The 22,422-nt window shown below is 36.1% G+C and overlaps 1 protein-coding gene across 14 annotated transcripts in view; it reads right to left on the bottom strand.

The window, feature by feature from the left end:
* St7l (suppression of tumorigenicity 7 like) overlaps positions 1-22,422 on the bottom strand; it is a 156,055-nt gene that overhangs the window by 69,998 nt on the left and 63,635 nt on the right. For 12 of the 14 annotated variants that reach the window (XM_076863013.1, XM_076863004.1, XM_076863008.1 and 9 more), the window contains one exon: positions 16,421-16,560. In XM_076863013.1, the coding sequence (XP_076719128.1) occupies positions 16,421-16,560 (140 nt within the window). Of the gene's footprint in view, positions 1-9,602; positions 9,852-14,356; positions 16,561-22,422 lie in introns of those variants that run through there. The other 2 variants (XM_076863006.1, XM_076863012.1) reach the window with 2 other exon arrangements.

Below are 22,422 nucleotides of genomic sequence, written 5' to 3'. Positions count from 1 at the left end.
GGGGAGAAGGGAGTACGCTAGGGAGAGTATGTTTCTCATCCTGGGGAGGCATTCAGCCTAACTCCTGCAGCCAAATTACAGCACCAGAGAACAATGTGATGCATTCCTGGGCAGGTCGGTGGGACCCTGGGCGCCTGGGCCTAGTGGAGAGAGGTGCCAGACACAGAGCTCTCCGTAAGCAATCCTGCAGAGCTGCCCCCTGGGTGCAGAAATGAAATACGGGAGAGCTTCACATTACACAGAGACCTGTAGCTCACACCTGGTTATTGATGGCCTTGGTGGAGGCCTCTGCCCCCACCCTCCACTTGGGAACTGCCTGCTACTACGGGGGTTGGGCATCTTTGAAGCAATGTGGTAAAATAAGAAAGAGATGCTTTCTTTTTACTCTGCCGTGTCAGCCCAAGCACAACCACGAAGATACACATGCAAAAAGCACAGACATGGGCATACAGGAGGTGCACACATATGGATGCACATGTAGCTTCTCTCTGCATGGAAGTTGTAGTCATGTCCCTTCATCCAATCCCCACAAAAGCAACTAGATTTTCAACAAATCCTTCAAAAAGTGTATTAAGAACAGGGTACAGCTGTAACCAAGTTATAAAGCTGCATTACCAATATGCAGGCAACTGCATGGGAACTAGTACTCTTCCAGGAGGTAGCGGGGGAATGAGGCTGAATGGCTATGGACAGAAGACATCAAGGGTGGAGAACTGCCACCTAAGCAGGAGTGGCTGAAGCAGTACAGCTTAAGGCTGATTCATGCTGGAGACAGTGCTCTGGTGGGGTAGTTTCCTGTGACTGCATGAGGTATGTAGAATTGCATGGCCTGCTGCTTATGACTGGTTTTAAACTATTATTGAGTTAGAAAACAGAATGGTTTTGGATTTTAGGGATGATGTTCATAAGAGAGAGGAAGTGAAAGAGACCAAGCAGTGACTTCACTAGGATAAATGTGTCACAGTTGCACTGAACACTTTCCCAGAAACTGTTTTTTCTTTGGGTGATTGACAGGTTTCAGGCAGTAGCCACTGGGATGTGAGTAATACACCAAATCCTAACTCGAAAGGTAAAAGAGATAAAGGAGAGAAAGAATTTATAAGCTCATTCCCCTACTTCTCATTCATGGCCTAAATGATCTCTGAGCATCTTAGTAGAGTTTCCTCATTTACCTAAAATATTTTAGCTTCCCATGATTTGAACATACAAGATAAGCATTCTCCTCTTTGTCCCCTAACTCTGAAATATGCTGGCTTAAAATTTTCCTTTGTTCACTGCCATTCTGCCCATGAATCTATGGACAGAGCAGTTGCACATGGGCATTCTCTCTCTTTGACTAAAGAAGCCAAAATCTGAAAACTTGATATTAAAACCCTGTTTCTGTTTCTGACCAAACAGGCTATACTGAGTGAAGAAAAAAAGAAAGATGGTTTCAACCATAGATTCATTCTTTGATAATGTTCAAATTGGGGCTTTCCCCAAGAATGACAATATGGTTCCTAAAAAGCCTTATTGTTGACAAAATGCCTGAGTGTGTGTATGTACATTCTTGCAACAATCCTGTGATATAGGGGTTTAAAGGATGCCATTTAAAGGATGCCATTCACAGAAGGTCAGTGATTTGTCCAAGATCACACTAACAGTGAGTGGCCCAGCTAGAACCCAAACCTAGGTCTTCTGACTTTAAATTCTGGGTACTTGCCTCAAACCATGAGAATGTCTAGGACTGGGGGCACCAGGGTACTAGCACCTTCAGAACAGAAATTGCTACAAAATGTTCAAGCCCCATAGGACTCTTAGGATGGCTAGAAGAATACATCTGAGCCAAGTTTACAAAGGAATAGCCTGTGCCTGTCTGAACATCATCAACATTCTCTTTTTGCCACTTGGCCACTATTTCCACCACTACCAGGTGCTCACTATACAAAGTATCTCACATTTAGCCAACTCAGGCTCCTCGTTCTTTGTAGTCCTTTTTCTCTTTTTTTAGATTAACATTAACATTTTTGCTTTAATTTTATCTAGTTCTTTTCAAGTGTTGCTAAATGTCTAGACAGAGTAGAAGTAGTCACGAGAAACCATGAGAGGAAACTATTAAGACTCTGGGCTTTTAAAGTATACACTAGAATTTCCTTTGAGACTTCATTCTTTTTTAAAATGCTGTCAACTCTTGAGTTTCTAAAGTGAGAACAGGTAATAAGGGTGCTAAGAAACCATCCTCTCCCAGCCCAGATGCCTAACCAGGGCTTAGTAAAGATCCTGGGACCTCTAGCTGAGACACAATTCATCTACACCAAAACAAGAGGCATCTGCCCTGCAGAGAAATCCCTGTGAGATGAGGCAGACAAAAAATTTTCACTTGATCAAAACTTTTTGTTGCTCTCCTCCCGCCTTCATTCAAAATCTGGACCTCTGTTTAGGTGCAAGACAGTGAAGAAAAGCAGCTCCAATAGAGGATATGTGCAAGGGGAACCCTTCCCTCTTAGATCCTGGAATGTATTCCATTAGAGACACAAAAAACCCTCAAATACCTTACCTATCTCACTGGTTCACCCCAACTGTGAAGGCAGAAGGGAAAGCTGCAGGAGCATCAATCACAGATCTAAGAAGCTATAGCTCCCTGACCTGAGACTCTGAGCTAGAGAACATCTCAGGAAAATAGTCTACCTATATAGTTAGGATTTCTCCCCTAGCAAACCTTACTTTTTGGTCCATCGATCTTGGCTCTCATTGCTCTCCCTGCTTCCCACCCCCACTGAACTCCGCATGTGGGCTCAGAAGTCATCATCTAAAGAATTCCATTGCTCACCTCTTGCATAGCAGCACAGCCCCATGAGGCCACACACCAGATGGAGGGGATAAAAGTACGAGGTCATGGCTTCTAGCAAGAGGCTTTTTCTTAAACTAACCCTGACTCCTAGAAAAGAGGCAGAGCAGGAGAGTGTCGGGTGAGCTGCTGACGACAGCAGCTTCATAGGTCTTATGTTAAAAAGAAGAACACTAACTTGGCTTTCAGTGGAAATATCCCTACTCCACCTCCAAGCTACTTCTGCTCTCACATCTGCTTCTTGAAGGTGTCTGAGTAGAATGCAGAGATTGTCAAACCAAGGGGTTAAAATCCTTTCCAACTGCAGGGACCTATTTAACAGGCTGCCACACACGTGCTGTGGTGAAAGCCAAGGCCAGAACACATGCCTTGTTTCTCTAGGAATGTAACTGTAAGTAAAAGGAAAGGGTATGGAAGGTAGACTGGAACTCTGAGGAAACTGAAAATGTTGTCAATGGGTCTTCAAAAGGTTTGTGTTGAATAAACAAAGACAAGAGAATACAGGAAGATCATCATTCCTAGAATGACTGTACTTGTTGGGTGACAATGTACAGAAATAGCAATTATAAAGAAGCAAAGTGGTTTAACAGACTAGGAAATGAGTCTTAGAATAAAGGAATCAGGTGAATGAGATTAACCAAAAATGGCTTTCTATAGGAGGTGACTTTAGATTTGGAATTTTATAAGATAAGGCATGAAATATTGGAGGACAGTCAGGGAAAGGCATTCTAAAGAAGGAACTGGGGCAAGGCACGGTGGCACACGCTTGTAATCCCAGCAGCTCAGGAGGCTGAGGCAGGAAGATCATGAGTTTGAAGCCAGCCTCAGGAATTTAGCAAGGCCCTAAGCAACTCAGCAAGACCCTGTCTCTAAATAAAATATAGAAAGGGCTGGGGATGTGGCTCAGTGGTTAAGCATCCCTGGGTTCAATCCCTGGTGTTAAAAAAAAAAGAAGGAGGAGGAGGATCTGGTATATGCTAAAACTTAGAAGCAAGAATGTGCTTGTTATAAGGAATTTCAAGCAAGTACACATTATATACATTGGGGGAATAAAAGAAGACTAGAATAATGAAATCAGGGCTTAGATAATATAGGATGACTATGTACCTAGACTGTCAAATGGTTCAGAGTCCCCTACAAGCCACACAACCTCTTGATGTATGTCAGTAAATACGAAGACACTTATGGGAAAACACAAGAATGAGCTCGTTTGATACAGACATGGGGACTAAAAGACATGTGCATTATAAAGATCAACAAAATTTTATGTATCATTAACTATAGATCCTAATCATTTGAAATTCTAGGCTAAGAAGGAGATATTAAATACCCTATCCAGACTGTGATGCATTAATGTAGACGTACAGGCTCAGCACCTGGCATCCATCAAGCCAAACTTTTTTTATATATTTATTTTCTAGTTATAGGTGGACACAATATCTTTTATTTTTTTAATTTTTATGTGGTGCTGAGGATCGAACCCAGTGCCTGACGCATGCCAGACAAGTGCTCTACCTCTGAGCCACAACCCCAGTCTCAAGCCAAACTTTTAATAAATTAAATTTGAAAAAGGAATAATTTCAAATAGAAAATACATTTTTTCCTCACTTCCAACTTAAAACTTGACAAATCCCCTATATTCCATTTGGTATACTGAATTTTTGTGGCTATCAGATATCTGAGGTCATAGTGAAAACAGGGGAGCTGGAAAAAGGCTTTAGATATTCCAAAACTAATTCAGTATCAAATGAGATGGTTCTAGTATATTATAGGGCACTGGAGCAGCAGAGATGGGAGATAAATTCTAGTTTCTTAAATTTTGTGAAGGAAAAACCAGTTCTTTACCAGGCTCTGTCATACTCTTTAGCTGAAAATCTCTAACCTGTTAGGATAAGAAGTACAAGGGCAACCTTGAACTTCCACAGCAGTTCCCTGGTGCCACTTTCAGAAATGGAATACATTTTAGATTGTGAGTCTGACCTAACATGGCACCACACAGTATACATACTTTTGTGCACACTGAATAACCCAAAAGGTGAGCAGTATCCTAGGTTTCTGCTTTACTTAAGTGGTACCTTTTGGTGCTGAAAGGAAGGCAGCCACTTAACAGTTATAGCATTTGTTAGTATCCTCTTAGTTTTTTCCCCTCCCCAGGCAGTTTATAAAAGGTGATTTCTGAAACCCTTCACAAAAGAAAAGCTCAAGGGTTTACATTCAACTGTGACACCACTATGAATTCATTAAGAAGCATGTTTCAGGTTGCACTATAATTTCCCTATGTAACATAAACCCATGGAATCTGACATAAGCTGATTGCTCATGCTGGTTATTTTATTTACATTTCTGAATGGAAGGGATTTCAATACTCATAAAATATCTAACTGAGTTATTATTTTTCATCTGTTCTCCCAGAGCAGCTATTATAAAATAGGTCTAGAGACAGAAGTCTCAACGTGTATGACTGGTTAAGCAACCAGAGAAAAGTTATTGCTCAAAAAGCAATTTAAAAAATTCAATATGGAATTTGAGGCCTAACCAGAGGTATGGTTACTCTCAATGCCATCTGAAAAAAAAAAAATTAAAAAGGTTAAATAACTGAGTTCCTTATCTTCATTCAAGTCCTATAGGAATAGGTAGTGGCTTCACAAGAACTCAAGAGGCTGAAATTCATTTAAGTCTTTCTGGAAACCTCATGTTAACAGACACAATTACTAGTATAAACAGGAACACAGGTGAATGGATAAGAGTGGAATCCTTACCACTCAGAAATATGAATATTCCTCTAACATATAAAAATTAAACTTCCAAATTGGAAGATGCCATATGCATCTAAATTACTATCTGAAGATGCTAATCCTACCCAAAGAATAATAAATTTCTGCTTTGTTCCAGTAGGTTTGGCAAATTCAGATAGATTGATAGAAAAGTAAAGGGCACCAAGAAATTCCAAAGTTTGATACTCAATCTTCTGTCTCCAAGGCATTATTCAAATCATCTCTTTCTTATTCTACAGCATTGAGTTCAATCAGTATATTCTTCAACCCTCTAGTAAAACCTTGGGCCTACTACTCTTCTACTCCATTTACTTTCATCATTTTTCCATATTGATCAATTACATGTTTAATTATATAAACTCCTCAAGAAAAGGTTCTATGTCTATTTTAAGATATATTTTCCAAAGTCATACCTAACAATCCAGTTACTTGACTGAGATAGCCCAATTAAGATAGGATAAATTTTTTCAGTTTCCTGGAGAAGAAATAATCTTGGTGGTTCTCTCTGGAAAAAGGCAGAATTATCAATGATACAGAATTGATTGGTAAAATTTAGCTTGGAATCATAGGCAAAGGAACCTTATTAAGCGCCTTACTCTGACATCTTTTTAATTTTTAAATTAACATGATATGTGCCTATTTTCAGAATTAGTGACTGCAGGATGAAGCTTTGACATTAACAAATGTGCTCTAGGAAATTCTGGGTGGCTGTCTTAATTCTCTCTCACATGTACATAGAGCCGATTAATTCTGGCTCTAACTATTTCATTCTGCTTCACAATGACATCATACTATTTCATTTTTCAAAATGAGGACTCCTTTAGTCCTTATTAATCTGTCATTACTAGGAATGAGAATATATTAAAGAGGAAAATATATGAGCATAGAGGCTTCTGTCTTATGGCAGTTACCATGTGAATCTGAGGTCAGATATTTCTTACTTAAATAGTTGAGGAGCTCCTCATTGTTTGATAAATTCTAAACTGCATATATAAACACTACAATGAATATTACTGTTTATAAATACATGGATATTGGCAGCTATATTCTTTCTATATTTTCATGTTTGACTTAAAGGAACCCTAAGCAAAAATATCCTTCTGCAAAGAAGTACCTTTTATCTAGACTGATTTTTGGGGTTACTTTATGAAAGACACTTGAAATAACTTGTCAGCAACTTCACCTCAAATGAATTAATATGAAAGGATGAACTAATCAATTGTGGCCTCTATCTTATATCAACACATTTTCATGCCTTTTTCAAATCCCTACCACTAAACAAGGAGTTTACTTGTGAATAAAGAGTATATTTTATACCTCAAAAAGTACCCAACAAAGATTTGTTCATTGAATTAAACAGTGAACAAATAGATCCATTAGTGGTAACATCCTAATGCAAAGAATTAAAGACTAAGAAACATAGTATGTTATATAATAATCATTAGCATATTTTAGCATGTTATGGAATAATAGTTACAATATTTTAAAATGCTGAGGCTCTTACAAAACCTAAACTTTGATAATAAATTATGACACACCTTTTGAAATTCTTCCATGTAATAAGCTAATACTTAAAGGAGACTCTTTTCAGGGTATTCAGGACTCTGAACTGTATGTTCTAATCATTTTTGTTTTGTTATAAATATTTATTTTTTTAGTTGTAGGTGGACACAATATCTTTATTTCATTTTTATGTGGTTTGAATCCAGTACCCCATGCATGCTAGGCCAGCCCTCTACCATTGAGCCACAACCCCAGCCCCTTATTGTTTTGTTTTTTAAAGGTGGTATTACAATACCTAAAACAGACCAAGAGCAAATTAATAAGAAAAGTCTTCATAGCCAGGGCTTAGCTGAATTAGCATCTCTGAGCTCCCAGTAAGGGCTAAACCTCCAAAGAGGTCAGAGTCAAGTAAATAAAAAATCCAGCTGATTTTTATCAGACGGCAAAGTTTCAACTTTGAGTACCCCAGCAACCAAGGATGAATTATGTATAAGATTAGTTAAGTGCCTTCATCCACACCCCAGCTAGAGAACATTTTTCTATCTCATTGTGACTGAGGGAAAAACAGCAATGTATTTGCCTGCCAAGAACAGCTGTGGCTGTGCTCTAGATAGAAGTCTAACAAAACTAAGAAATTAAAATTTAATTGAAAAGCTGCTACTACCTGGGAGTAAAAGCTTGAACTTTGGCTTCAGGAAAAAAAAGGCAGGGGGACTCAAGTATATTGAAAATATAAGAACAAGAGCTGGTGTGTTTCTAACAAAGAGTGTGAGAATATGCTCCCTTCTTAAATTCTCCTCCAAACTATTTCTCTCTGTATGTCATATTGGCTACAGGCAAGAGTGCTCAAAGAAAAGGGATATGGTCCTTTTCTACACTTTGAATAACATATACATGTTTTATTTCCAGAATGACTGAAATTATAGAATGAGGTAGGAAGGTGATTACTTACTTTGAATTCTCTGAATATCTCCTCTCTTAATTTTGTTGAGCATCACCTAAAACTCAAATAATTTCTTTTCTGGCTAATGTCAAAATAGACCTAAAGCCAGATGTTGTGGTTGCATGCCTGTTATCCCAATGGCTTTGGAGGCTGAGGCAGGAGGATCCCAAGTTCGAGGTCAGCCTCAGCAACTCAGTAAGACCCTGTCTCTAAATAAAAAATCCAAAGGATAGAGAATTAGCTCAATGGTGGAGCACCCGAGTTCAATCCTCAGTACTAATAGAAAGAAAGAAAAATAAATAAAAGATGGACCTAAAATAATTTTAATGAGATAATTTTGGCCCCCCTTAACTCCAGTTAGAATACTAGTAAAATCAAGTCTATCTTTGTAAAAACAGAGAACTCATCAGCCTTAAGGAACACACATAAGTTTCCTGCCCACTGATGTAATTACTAGAAGTGTAACTACTGCCTAAAATTCTGTTAGAAAAAAAAAAATCTCTCAAATTCTGATATTTTAAACTAAAAGTTTATTTTATTCATCTAACTCTCCCCACAAAAACTTCACAAACTTTTAATTTGATTTTGAAAGAAGACAATGTTGAAACATAAGATACATTAAAATGTCCCCCCCCCCCAATATTTCAGAGCATTGGTCAAATTCCCACTGAATCATCACAAACCAGAGTTTACTGTTTCTTCATTATTACTGTATATTTTAAGCAGTCAAAGAGGCTGGCATCCTTTATACAGTTATGTATGTGATGTAAATGACCAAATAGCATTCTTTTTATTATTATTAATTTTGGGGGGGAGGGTGTAGTGGGGATTGAACTCAGTGGCACTCGACCACTGAGCCACATCCCCAGCCCTATTTTGTATTTTATTTAGAGACAGGGTCTCACTGAGTTGCTTAACACTTTGCTTTTGCTGAGGCTGGATTTGAACTTGCTATCCTCCTGCCTCTGCCTCCCGAACACCGGGATTAGAGGCATGCACCACCATGCCTGGTCCCAAATAGCATTCTTTTTTAAGGGGCTAATTAGCAAGAGAAGGAATGAAATTAGAGTGGACCAATGCTTTTCTGAAAGACAGAAAAGCAAATGTGCACTCTTTTATTTTAAAGCATCAGAGTTCATCAAATAGACTTATATACGTGAAGAGATCCCATGTGCAGCTTATTTGTCTACTGATATCTTTGGTGGTAAGCATTTCTCCAATTTAAAGACCCTTTCTATTTTTCTGGCAACCCACATCAGCTTTTTTCATTTAAAACTCTCTTCTAATTTAACTCTTCAGGAATACTTCTCTAGCAAAACCACTTGATTATCACTACTCCATCATTATATATCTGGTTTTAAATTTACTCTTTTTTTAGGGAGGCGTGCACTGGGGATTGAAACCACGGCCTTGCTCATGCTAGGGAAATTTATTTTGTACTTGTTTTTGTATTAATTGTGAAGTGCTCTATTATTGAAACCATGAGCTTTTAGGCACATTATCTAACTTCGATGCCTCAAATTTTGCATCTAAATCATTAGATTATAATTTGTCCTCTAATAAGAAAAAATAATAAGTATAAACTCTTAAATGGAAAAGAACTAAATGAAATCTAAGTTACTTTTAGCTTAGAGTTTAATACATTAAATAGTTTTATTAATTTTGTTCTTTCGAATATTAGAAACTTGGTTGATCAGGGAAGGTTGCAAAACTCCACTCAAGGAAAAAGATATAAATTATTCCTCAAGATTATGATTTTCTTTTGTGTCCCATTATTCTCTCCATTTAGAGAACTATGTTGGATCTACAAAAGACAAAGATGTTTTCTAAAACAAACACAACAGGTTTCCTAAAGTGAATTCTAATATCAATAGTTTAATGGTTTTGGAATGAGCAGTTTATGTCACCTATCTAAACACAGCTCTACTAAAAACTGCTAAGCAATCCAAATGCCCCAAGTGCTAATGATTAAGGAATAAATATATCAGTTAGTGATAGCTGTCCTAAACTTTGGCACCAAGACTTTAGTTTTGAGAGGAAAAATGATCAAATACACTGCCAAATTCAGGGAGAGCTTTTGTAAACTTCACAGGCATATGGTAACAGGAAAAACGGGTGCTGTTTGCAAACTTCAAATTCAATTCTGAGGAAAGGATATAGACATGCATTAAAAATAAAAAGTATATTGTCCTAGCCGGGCCCCATGGCACATGCCTGTAATCCCAGGGGCTTGAGAGGCTGAGGCAGGAGGATCATAGGTTCAAATCCAGCCTCAGCAAAAGAGTGATGCTAAGCAACTCAGTGAGACCCTGTCTCTAAATAAAATACAAAATAGGGCTGGGGATGTGGCTCAGTGGTCGAGTGCCCCTGAGTTCAATCCCTGGAACAACCCGCCTCTCGCCCAAAAAAGTACATTATCCTGCTGGGCATGGGAGTGGACACCCATAATTCCAGCTACTCAGGAGGATGAGGCAAGAGGATGAAAGTTCAAGGCCATTCTGAGCAACTGAGTGAGATCCTGTCTCAGAGTAAAAAAGGGCTTGGGATGTAGCTCAGAGTTAGAGCACTTGCCTAGCATGTGTGAAGCATGCTAGTATGTGGCTGGAGAATGAGTGTAGTGAAGACTACATTGACCTAACTTCTATTATTATTAATTTTTTTTTGAAAAGGTGAGTTCAGTACTTAGAAAATTTGAATAAAGGATATTAGCAATTTCACAAATTTCTGTCTCAGTCTTTTTGAGGGAAAATAAAAAGGATAAAGCATGACAAATAACTCTACAAAATAAAAAAATATCTTTTCTCTTGCTACAAATAGTCCAGCTGATACAGAAAATAAAAATTGGATATACCAGACTGCCCAAATAAAGACTTTAGAGGCATTAACAATGGAACAAAATTGTAAATGTTAAAGATTTTCAACCTTACACAATAGGTTCATTTTATGATCTGTAGAGTCTTTGGGAAAATCTCAGATATATTATTGTGGAAATAGCTTAGTTACAGAACAATAATTTATAATTCAAAATGTTTAAAAACTATCAGTCCTTATGAACTAAAAAAGTCTCAAAGCTTTGAAAAATAATTCATTTTCAAACAAGATGAAAAAAACTGTCAGTTTCATTTCTGAACATTAATTTCTTATACATGTGTATTAAGAAAAGAGATACAGGGGCTGGGGTTGTGGCTCAGTGATAGAGCGCTCACCTAGCATATACGAGGCACTGGGTTTGATCCTCAGCACCATATAGAAATCAATCAATAAATAAAGGTGTTGTGTCCAACTACAACTGAAAAAAAAATTTTTTTAAAAGAGGTAGTCAACTATCACACATTTTTAGCATTAATGAAGTCAGATGGAGAATATAAAAAAAAGATCTTTCACTTAAAAACAGCTTTCAAGTTACTGCTTATGGCAATGAAAAACTGAGAACCTTTAGAAATAATCATATTTTTCTACTGGTACATATCAATCAATATTTAGTTTAAATTGTCAATTCCCCTAGTTCTTAAGGTGATCTTTGCCCTGGGAAAAATGAGAATAGTAGACAAACTTTCCCCAAAGTTTTGTTCACTATTCAGTTAAAAAAACAAAACAAAACAAAACAAAAAAATACTTGGCACTTATATCTGCTTATTATTTTGAAAAATGTAATTTTGGGGAGAAAATTTTTAATTATTTTTAGGAAGAGCCTGAAGAAACCCCAGTGAGATACTCTGTAGAGAGGTCCTTTGTTAGTGTAACATCTGACCTTCTATATCTTTGGAAATCATACAACTTGGCTAATGTAGTCCTTAAAGAATTAATCAAGCAGATTGTAAGGCCCTAGTTACAGTGGAGCCAGCCAATTATGAGTTGCTCAGAAATTCATCACTGGCATGTCCAACCACATTTTCCCACATAAAGATTAGTAGAAATATGTTGGAAACAAGGCCCATTCCCACCCCAGCACAGCTACAGCATGTGCTCAGTGAAATTCAACAAAAGTTTTGCTTTAGTAAAACAATTCGAGAATCTTTTTGATTCCTGTCTTTAACCTAATAACTTCTGCCAACATTGCAAAGACTGCCCTATTTAGTTAAAATCCAACCAGGAACTTTTATATTCAAACACAATTCTCAATTCAGTGCCTGAATTCATAAGTAAGTTGGTGAAATCCCCAAATACAATACTTTTGTGATAACACCCTCCTGAGCCTTATACTAAAGAGAAAGCTTTTTCTGCAAGAGGGAAATGAAAGGGGCCAGAGTAGATGAAGATTGGTTCTCTAAGGAGAGGGCAGTGCTGCTCTTAAATAAAGAAGCTCCTTTCAGATAAGCAGAATCAGATTCCAGTTCAGTTGGTTTGCTGGCTACCCTTACTTTGAACTCTCATATTTAACCCAGCAGGCTTCAAAGCAGGTGAGAAAATGACCTACCACTTAAAAGCAATTTTTCCTTTTTCAGGAATTCTGGCCTTGGAGAGTATCAGCTCTGATATCAGCACATTCCACATCACTAGGGATTTATGCAACTTTTTTCATTGCTGTATGTCTAATGTCAGACCAGGTTTTCATCTCAACCAGGAGGGGGAAAAAAAAGCAGGGGTGGGGGCGCAGGCCTAATTTGTTAAAAATATTAAGTCTTATTCCACAGAGCATTATACCATGAAAAACTAGAGGCATTAAAACCACTACCATTCTAGTTCATTCTCTTCTGTTTATCAAAATCTGATGTGCCATGAGAATTATTAAAAACCATTAATCCCCAGTGCCAGGCATCATAAAATTTGTAACAAATACATTTTAAGAAATTAAAATTGAATTTACTCTAGCATGTGAATTAATATAAAAAGTGTTATATAAGGAAACGACAATGGTAACAATAAATAAATTTAGATTTTTTTTTTTTTAATTTTGAGACAGGGTTTCATTAAATTGCTTAGGGCCTTTCTAAGTGGCTAACACTGTCTTTGAACTTGTGATCCTCCTGAGTCATTGGGATTACAGGCACACACAACCATGCTCAGCTTAGGATATTCTCTTGAATGGCTTCACCTTACCAAGTAAAAATATAAATACATTTCAAACATATTTCATAATCTGGATGTGGTGGTACAGCTATATAATCCCAGCTGTCAGGAGGCTGAGAGCTCGGGAGGATGACAAGTTTGAGACCAGACTGGCCAACTCAGACCTTGTCTTAAAATTAAAAAAAAAAAAAAAAAAATGGGAATATAGCCTAGTAGTAGCAACCTCTGGGTTTAATCCCTAGCATTGGAAAATAAAACAAATATGTACTTCATCCTTTCCCGACTTAACTGAAAATCCTAATAGAGGCAGCTTGCAATATGCCAACAGGCTTTATTTTATAAGGCAGTTTTCCAGTGCCAGAAACTTGAAACAGTTCTCTCTTTGTGGTTCACATATATATAATATGCTAAGGGTATAATGCTAATAATATTGTTTAAATGACACTCAAGTTACCATTTATGCTTCAGTTTCTATGGAAAATGCATTTTGATTAGGATACAACTATTAGGATACAACTCCTCCAAACAAGGTGAAGGCTCTTTTGTGACAATGATGAAGGTTCAACAGCTAACACCTACTTTTTATTGTGGGCAGACACGGTTCTAAATACTTGATATATTTTAAGCTCATTTAACCCTCCCCAAAATCTATACGCAGTTAGCACTATTCTCATTTTACAATTAAAGATAGAAAAGGTTGGGGCTAAGGTTGGGGCTCAGCAATAGAGCGCTTGCCTAGCATGTGTGGGACCCTGGGTTTGATCCTCAGCACCACATAAAAATAAATAAACAAAATAAAGGTATTTGTCCATCTACAACTAAATTTTTTTTTTTTTTTAGAAAGGGTAGAAAAGGTTAAGAAACTCACCTGTGGCTGCATAGCCAATAAATATAAGGGCTAGAATATAAAGTAAAGTAGTATGGTCCTCAGAGTCTCTGCTCATAACCACTCTGCAATACTTCTCCACCTGGATGATATGGCACTAGCAAGTGTTCTGCATCCCTCATATTGGTGAAAGAGAACAGAACAAGGTTTCTTAAGCTTAAAATGCATATAGAATAACCTGGGGATGTTGTTAAAATGTAGATTCTGATTCAGGAGGTCTGCAGTGGTGCCTGAAGCTCTGCACCTTTAACCAGTTCCTAGGTGAGGCTGGTGCTCCTAGTGCATGGAGTGAATAACTAGAACTTGGGCCTCTAGTTCCCTTACTATTTTTTTTGTCAAGACATTTGTAAGTTGTGTTTATGAACTTGAGACTGCCCATACTATAATTATTTTCCATTAACTTTCAAATGAGACCTGCCTTTGGAACTACCATATGAGAAATGCTGCTATTACCAACCACACAAATACCCAAAGATAGTGAATAAATGTTTGTTTTATTGTTCATCAACTAGAATCAAAAAGGAAACTTTTCACTTTCAAATATGTAATTCTTCACTCTCAGACACTGCTAGAGAAATGCTAAAGAACTTATGCTAAGTAATCTTTAAGACTCTTCAGGTGCAATTAGTGACCTCTTAGGTAAAGGCAGTTACTATAACACACCAACAAGGATGAATAGAGCATACACTGACTACACTTTGCATTAATTTTAGCTAGTAACTCATGGAACTATACTACTAACAATTGCTACATACCTATTCCAGATTTTAGATCTCCTTGCTCTACACCTCCTCCTTCCCAATCCACTGCCCTGAAAGAAACCCATGGATCATCCCTCCCATTGCTTGCCTGTATCTTTTAAATACACAGGTATGCCTTTTTCCTAGCTATTAAGTGAATGAAATTTCCTTTTTAGTCCTGTTTTTTTGTTTTTGTTTTGTTTTTTCCATACCAGATTACACAGTAAGGTCATTTCAGTTTGAGATGCACTCAATTCCCAATCAGCACACTACAAACAACAGAGTTATGATATAATTAATCACAAACTTCCTTTTTACATTAAAAGGAAACAGTCAGTTTCCAACTTAAATATCTATACTCCCTGAACAACAGTGGAAATTCATTCTTCTTGAAGCCTGTCCCAGAATCAATGCATTCTCAGACTCCCAGGCCTATAGCCAATGGCAACTTAACACATTGTACAGTTGACCTCAGGGAGAAAGGGAAACCAGTGCTCTTACCACTGGTGCCAGAGAAAGCCAACTGGTCTATAAGGCACACAATAAACTATTCTTAAAGCAAGCAAAGAAATTGTGAGAGAAACAGGAAGTCAGAATGAAAGTATATAGGAAAAAATACAGAAAATAGAAGACCAAGTAAGGACTAGTTTTTCTATGGCTCTGAGTGCTTTTATATTTGGGAATATAATGAATTAGCATTTTAAATATTTTCAGGTTTTAATTTTTATTACCTAGTAAGACTACAAAGATGACAAGAAAAGATGGATTTCTAAAAAGTCTTCAGAGATTTTAGGAGAATTATCTTTGGTAATTTTGAGCCAGTGACAATAATCAACAAATTTATATAGAAGAATGAATAGTGATGGAATAGCCTCTTTAATATCAGTCCTTAAGTACTTAGTGAGCTGGGAAGTGGACAATTCAAAATTAAAGAGTAAATATAAAAATAAAGGCCTATCCATAGCTCTATATCCAAGATTTTGGAAGGTCTACATGAACAAACAGACAAATTAAGAGAACCTTTGAATATAGAAGCACATTCTGAATGCAAGGCAAACATTCTGTCTGTCCCATTTTACCTACTTATTCTCCATCCCAGTTGATTTTCAAGTTCAGCAAATCCTTAGAACTAATGATTTAATGTAAATGGAAAAATCAAAAGGCTTGTTTACAAAATAGGGAGCTTATTCTTTTTTTGTACTGAGTACTTAACTGAGGGGCATTTTACCACTGAGTACATCACCAGTTCTTTTTATTTTCCAGACAAAGTCGAGCCAAGTTGCTGAGGGTCTCATTAAATTGCTGAGGCTGGCCTCGAACCTGTATTCCTCCTGCCTCGGCCTCCCACGTTGCTGGGATTACAAGCATGCACCATCATGCCCAGCAAAACATGGAGATTTTTAAAGGCCAAAGAAAATGCAATAATGTTAAAAAAAATAATTTGAATGTTCTTTATCTAGTAGTGAATGCTGTTTATCACTGGAAGTTATCTACAAAGAACAACTTTATAAAGTTATAGCATTGTATTCTTTAAATTTTAAAGCAACAGAAGTATATAGCTCAAATCACCAGAAATTTATGTTTGACATATTTGTGGCAGTAACTTTACAAATTGATTCCTGTAATTTACTCTAACAAATATCTTTCACTGCTCATCTGGGTTAGTCCAAACAAACCAGAGATGGTGTCTTGTGTGTTTTACAAATATTCTACACAAGTCCTTGAGATCATACTTACAGCTTTAGCAAAAACACCCATGATTTCAGGAAATTGGTGTGTGAGAAGGGCTATCATTGCTGTAGAAGAACACAGTCCTGCTGTAAAATGGATGAAAAAAGGAAGCTCCTTCTTTGGATAAACAGAAACATGATGAAAGGCTGCAAAGGAAAAAGAGAAGGAATGAATTTTATTTTACAATATGATGTAAACCAGTCTTAATATTTTCAAATTAAAGTTATATATCTAAAAAACCAAAAGAAAAAATTTTTAAAGAAAAAAAAGTTATCTCTAGCCAAGGAAGGTAAAAGACATTAATACATTATTAATTCTAGCATCACCAGTATATCCACATAGCCAGATGACTGTTTTGGGGTTTGGGAACAGGATGGTATCGTGGGAAAGAACATTGATTACAAAGTCATGCTGAGGTGGTTTTGAAAAAGAGCTTTGTCACTTATTAGCTGTGTGATCATGAATAAGTTGCTAAACCCTGTAGAAGTTGCTATGGAGTTGTTATGATGAACATTGTAAGTACTCAATAAATGAAAGTTGTTATTAATTCTTCTTTTTTGGAAGCTGAGACTAGTATAAAGAAACAGACATGTCATGGGGATTCCTGGAACCACCAGTTAATAATAATTTTACACAGTTATTAATATGTTCTATATGTGCCTTTCATTGAGCACTGTAAAAATTAAACTAGAAAACCAAAGCCCTAGAATTCTGGCTATAAATGAATCCCTTGTCTTATTTTACCACATTTATATACTCATGTATCATTTTTCCAGTGGCTACAGATTTCATTACCAATTATACTCAAGTATTTATATTTTATTTAAAATTTGAAAATATCTGAATAATAATATGGAGATGAGCCTATTATAGTGCCTGACACATAGTAGGTACTCAAAAAATTTCATTAAACTGAGAGCTATTATAAAGAATAGCTTAAGAAGTTGACTGCTCAGGGCTGGACACTAACCCAGGAATTCCTGATGTAATATCCTGCATTAGTAAGGGATGACTAATTCGGTGCTGAACCAAGGTCAGCTATAAATTTTACTTTTTTAAACATAATGATTAACACAGAGGATTACACCTAAGCTTCTTTCAATAGCTTTATGCATCATATTATATTCAGAAAGTATATACGAAAAGCCAAACTCATTTAAAAAATCCAGAAAATTGTCATAACTTTTAAGCCATGTTTAAAGTAAAAACACAATGGAACTGAATTTTTTTAAAAATTAGAAACATTAGAAACTGTAGACAACATTGTGCTTTAGTACCCAAAGAACCAGCAATCCCCTTTGCCCTATATATCAGCTATGAAGTTGACTTCTTCCAGCAAACCAAGAGAAACAAACTGATATTTCAGAAGGCAGGGAATAAGACAGTAAAATTAATAACATTAGCTAAACAGTATAGCATTTTATGGCTTATAAAGTGCTCATTTGATTATTTTTCAATAACCTTGACATAGATAGCCTTCTTCCCATTTTATAAGGTAGAAAACTGCATAGCTTTAGTGGGAACATTTTCTAAAATATGAGATTTTTATACTGTAGAAGAGAACTAATTATTTCTTTTTGGATTGCTTTCTGTAGATTCATTTGTCAGTCAATGTTTGGCTAATACATCAATATAATGGATGACTGACCAGTACAGACACTCCTTTGGAATGAAAGTTCAAATTTCATCATTGGCTTGTAGAGAAAAATTTATCAGGAGGCATAAAAGACAAGTAAATAGCTATGTGAACTAGGGGAATAGTTCAAGCCTGAACTTATGAGGTCCATAAGCAAATTCCAGAATGCTGTAAGTCATATCAAGATTGAAGGAGAATTAAAAACAAAAAACATTAAGTACTCTTGGGTATTAGAACTCCACATTATTAAAAAGTTGTTCATTCTAACAGAAAAGTAAGAGACAGAAAAAAATAGCAATATATACTGTAATCAAACAAAATCCTCCAGTCATCTACTTCTACCTCCTGGAGTTTGCACCTATATGGATTTAGAATTAATACAGGCTTGCCAAAAAATAAACTGTCTGGTCTTATAGCTTATGGCTCAATATATAAAAATAACTCCTGTTTTATTAATATCAATATGTAAAGTGGGCCTTATATTAGACAACCCTTGTAATAATTTACAAAGAAGCATTATTTTAATTGCCTTACTTAATATCTCAGATACTCCTTATTTGAATTTTTTTTCTTCCTTTTGGTTTCTAGGATATCTACTTCTGGCTCTTGTTCTGGCTTTCTGACCACTCCTTCACTGAATCTCAACTATTTTCCTGCCATCAGTTCCTTAGACATTTTTGTGCCCCTATGGTTCTACACTTAGTTCACTTCTTACGCTATACGGTTTCCTTGAGAGATCTCAATCGTGCCTAAGACTTCTTTTGCTATCTAGAGATATATAGAGAAAGAGATGCCAGGACCCCTGGAAAATTTATTTACATAGCCTGGTTCTGTCCTTAGGCGACAGCTAAATGGACCAGAAATAAACATGTGGATAAATCTGATTCTCTTTCATAGAAGTTGCAGGATTGAGATATTATTCATTTTGTATTGTTTGTGTGAACACAAAGCCACAGGGGCATCAAGTTAGACCTCTTCAGTGTCTACAAAAGGAAAGTCAAACTGCAAAGAGAAAGATATAATAAAGTAGATAAATTGGGAGAAGTAGAAATAAGAAATAATATAAAAATAAGGAGGCAGGAGTTGGGGGATGTGGCTCAGGGGTAGAAAGGTAACTAGCAGGCACAATGCCCTAAAACCGCAGCACAGCACACCACACACACACACACACACACACACACACACACACACACACGAGGCAGGATGAGAAAGGAAAAACAGAAAGTGAGAACAGGAAAAACTGAAAAAAGACAGCCAGAGATATGCAGACAACTGGCTTCTAGAAATCCTAGTGGCCATTTACTTCCTGATCATATGCTTTATGACATCAAAATATTTAAGTGTTGTTTTGGGTTTTTTTGATGACTTGGTGTTTTTCCAACAAATTCCCATTTATGATGAGGTTAGAATGGTTGGAATGGTTCTCTTTTATTTATAACGAGAATATGTCTCCAACATCTATTATGTGTATATCATATACATATACTTTACACTCTCTCTCTCTCTCTCTCTCTCTCTATATATATATATATATATACACACACACACACACACACACACACACACAAATACATCTTAGACACATACATTATACAGATATAAAATATAAAGACTTATGTGTATGTAAAATTGATTATGTAATAAAATATTTAAGTACACATATACACACATATATTTATACACATAAACATGCATTTGTGCATAAATAAGTACATTATACAAACAACATAATCAAAGCCTGAACTTATCTATTTTCTCCACCTCTATTCTCAAACCTGCTCCTCCTGCTGTAGAAAAGATCTGCCATTCTCAGAGTCACTGAAGTCAGAAAATTGAGATTCATCCTTGATTTCCTGAAGAGATAGGCTCAAAGTTTCCTTAAAATCTATTCCAAACACACAGCATTTAACACATTGTTTATCTATCAGTAACTTTCTATTAACCATGAGCAGCCTAGGAGTTCAGAATAGGGTAGGGAGGAAAAGATACTAATTTTTAACATTTTGTTGAGTACTTACAATGTGCCTGGCATGTTTAGAAGAATAAGTTAATGAATCTAACTAATTTGAACAAAATTTACTGAATTATCTTTTATGGCAAACCTTATAAGAGAGAATTACAGGGACAATAAAGAGAATCCTGGCCCTCAAAGAGTTTACAATCTAATGTGCATATATGATTATACAACCAATGTAATTCTACATGATGTATAACAAGAAGAATGAGAAGTTATACTTCATATATGTATAATGTGTTAAAATACATTCTACTGTCATGTATAACTAATAAGAACAAATAAAAAAGATCTATATAATTAAAAAAAGAGTTTACAATCTAGAAGAGGAGCTCTCAAAGTGCTCAGTATATTTATCTCAGCAGATGATGGAAAATAAACGACCCTAGGAGAGAAACAGCAGCATACTTAGTTTGCCATAACCTCTCCACTAGAATATTCATCTATCTGAACTTTTCAGATCATTAAATTTGATGGTTGTAAAATTGCAACTTTACTTCTCTAGTCTTCAGTTCTAATGGTTCAGTATAGTAAAAACTGGCACAGATTTTCATCATGAGAAAAGACGGTACTAGTGTTTAAACCCTTTCACATGCTTACTTATCAGTTAAATCATTAAATATAAAGTTAAACAGAAATTTAGCAGTTCACATAGAAAAGGAGTGAGGCCAAGTTTAGATTACTCTTTTAAGAATTCCTTTGAGAGTTTATTCTTTCTTCCTAAAGGCAGAGACTATACTGAAATACTCTCAACAATCTTGAACCCACTGATTTCTGGTTCTTCTACTTCTCCTCTGACTGTTCTTCAAACTGGGAAAGGTAGCTCCTCTAACTTTGTTCCTTATAAAAACTGTTTGGGGGCTGGGGATGTAGCTTAGTGGTAGAACACTTCCCTGGCAAAGACCTAGGTTCAATTCCCAGTACCACAAAACAAACAAAAACTGTTCTGGCTAATTTGGGTCTTTCCATATAAATTTTAGGGTCAGATTGTTATTTTTTTGCAAAATCACTCCAGGGATTTTGTTGGAGATTGTATTAAATCTATAGATTAATTTGAGGAAAACCTCCACCTAAATATACTGGGTCTTTCAATAAATCAACATGAAATGTCTCTCCATTTATACAGATTTCTGTCAGCAATTTTATACTTTTTAGTACAGTTGCAAATTTGTTAAATTTATTCCTAAGTATCTTAAACTCTGTTATTGAGATTAGAATTATTTTCTAAATTTCACTTTTGTGATTTTTATTGCTAGTATATAGATATAAAATCAATTTTTTTCCGCTAGGAATCAAACCTAGGGCTAATGCTTATTAGGCAAGCATTCTAACACTGAGCTATACTCCTAAACCCAATATTTGAATGTTGGTCTTATAGACTACAACATTGCTGAACTCATTTATTTGTTCTAATAATATTTTTATGAATTTCTTAGGATATGTTACATAGCAGATCATATCATGTCATCTGTGAATAAAAGCGGTTTACTACTTCTTTGTCAATATAAATGACTTTTTTTTCCCGTGGCTGATTACACTGGCTATGACCTCTAGTTCAATATTTGACAGAAGGTAAGAACTGGTATCTTGGCTTACTCCTGATCTTAAGGGGAAAGCATTAAGTATGATTTAATTGTTTTTTGTGGACACCCTTTATCAAGTTGAGAAAGTTCCTTTCTATTTGTAGTTTGAAAGTTTTTATCATGAAAGGGTGTTTGATTTTGTGAATATTTTTCTGCATCTATTGTCATTTATTAACACAGTGTTGTCACGTTTTCAGATGTTAAACCAACTGTGCACTTGTGAGGTAAATCCCACTTGGTCATGATATATAATCCTCCTCTTATGTTGCTGAAGTCAGTTTGCTAATACTTTGTTGAAGATGTCTGTGCCCATATTCATAAGACTTATTGTTATAGTTTTTTCTTTCTTTTTTGTGGTACTGGGGATTGAACCTAGAGCCTCATGTATGCTTGGCAAGCACTTTTCCTTTGAGTTACATCTCTAGCTCTAATCCATTTTATTTTATTTAAAGATGGGGTCTCACTAAAATGCTGAGGCTGGCCTTTTGCAATCATTTTGCCTCAGTTTCCCAATTAGCTGGGATTACAGGCAAGTACCACCATGCCAGGTCTCAGTTTTCTTTTCTTATTATGTCTTTGTCTGGTTTTGGTATCAGGATCTCACCAAATGTGTTAAGGAATGTTCACTCCTTGCTATCTGCTTTCTGACATGAGTTTGTGAAGGGTTAGTATTATTTCTTTACAAAACACAAGTAAGAAGACTGTTTTTATCTTTACTTTTTGTGTCCTTAATTGCATCTAGCACAGAATTTTGAACAATAAATATTTGGACATC

This window comes from Callospermophilus lateralis, chromosome 7 (genome assembly GCF_048772815.1).
Source record: "Callospermophilus lateralis isolate mCalLat2 chromosome 7, mCalLat2.hap1, whole genome shotgun sequence".
Taxonomy (NCBI): Eukaryota; Metazoa; Chordata; class Mammalia; order Rodentia; family Sciuridae; genus Callospermophilus; species Callospermophilus lateralis.
Note: the sequence above shows the minus strand (reverse complement) of the source record. Positions and strands in the feature narration are given on the sequence as shown.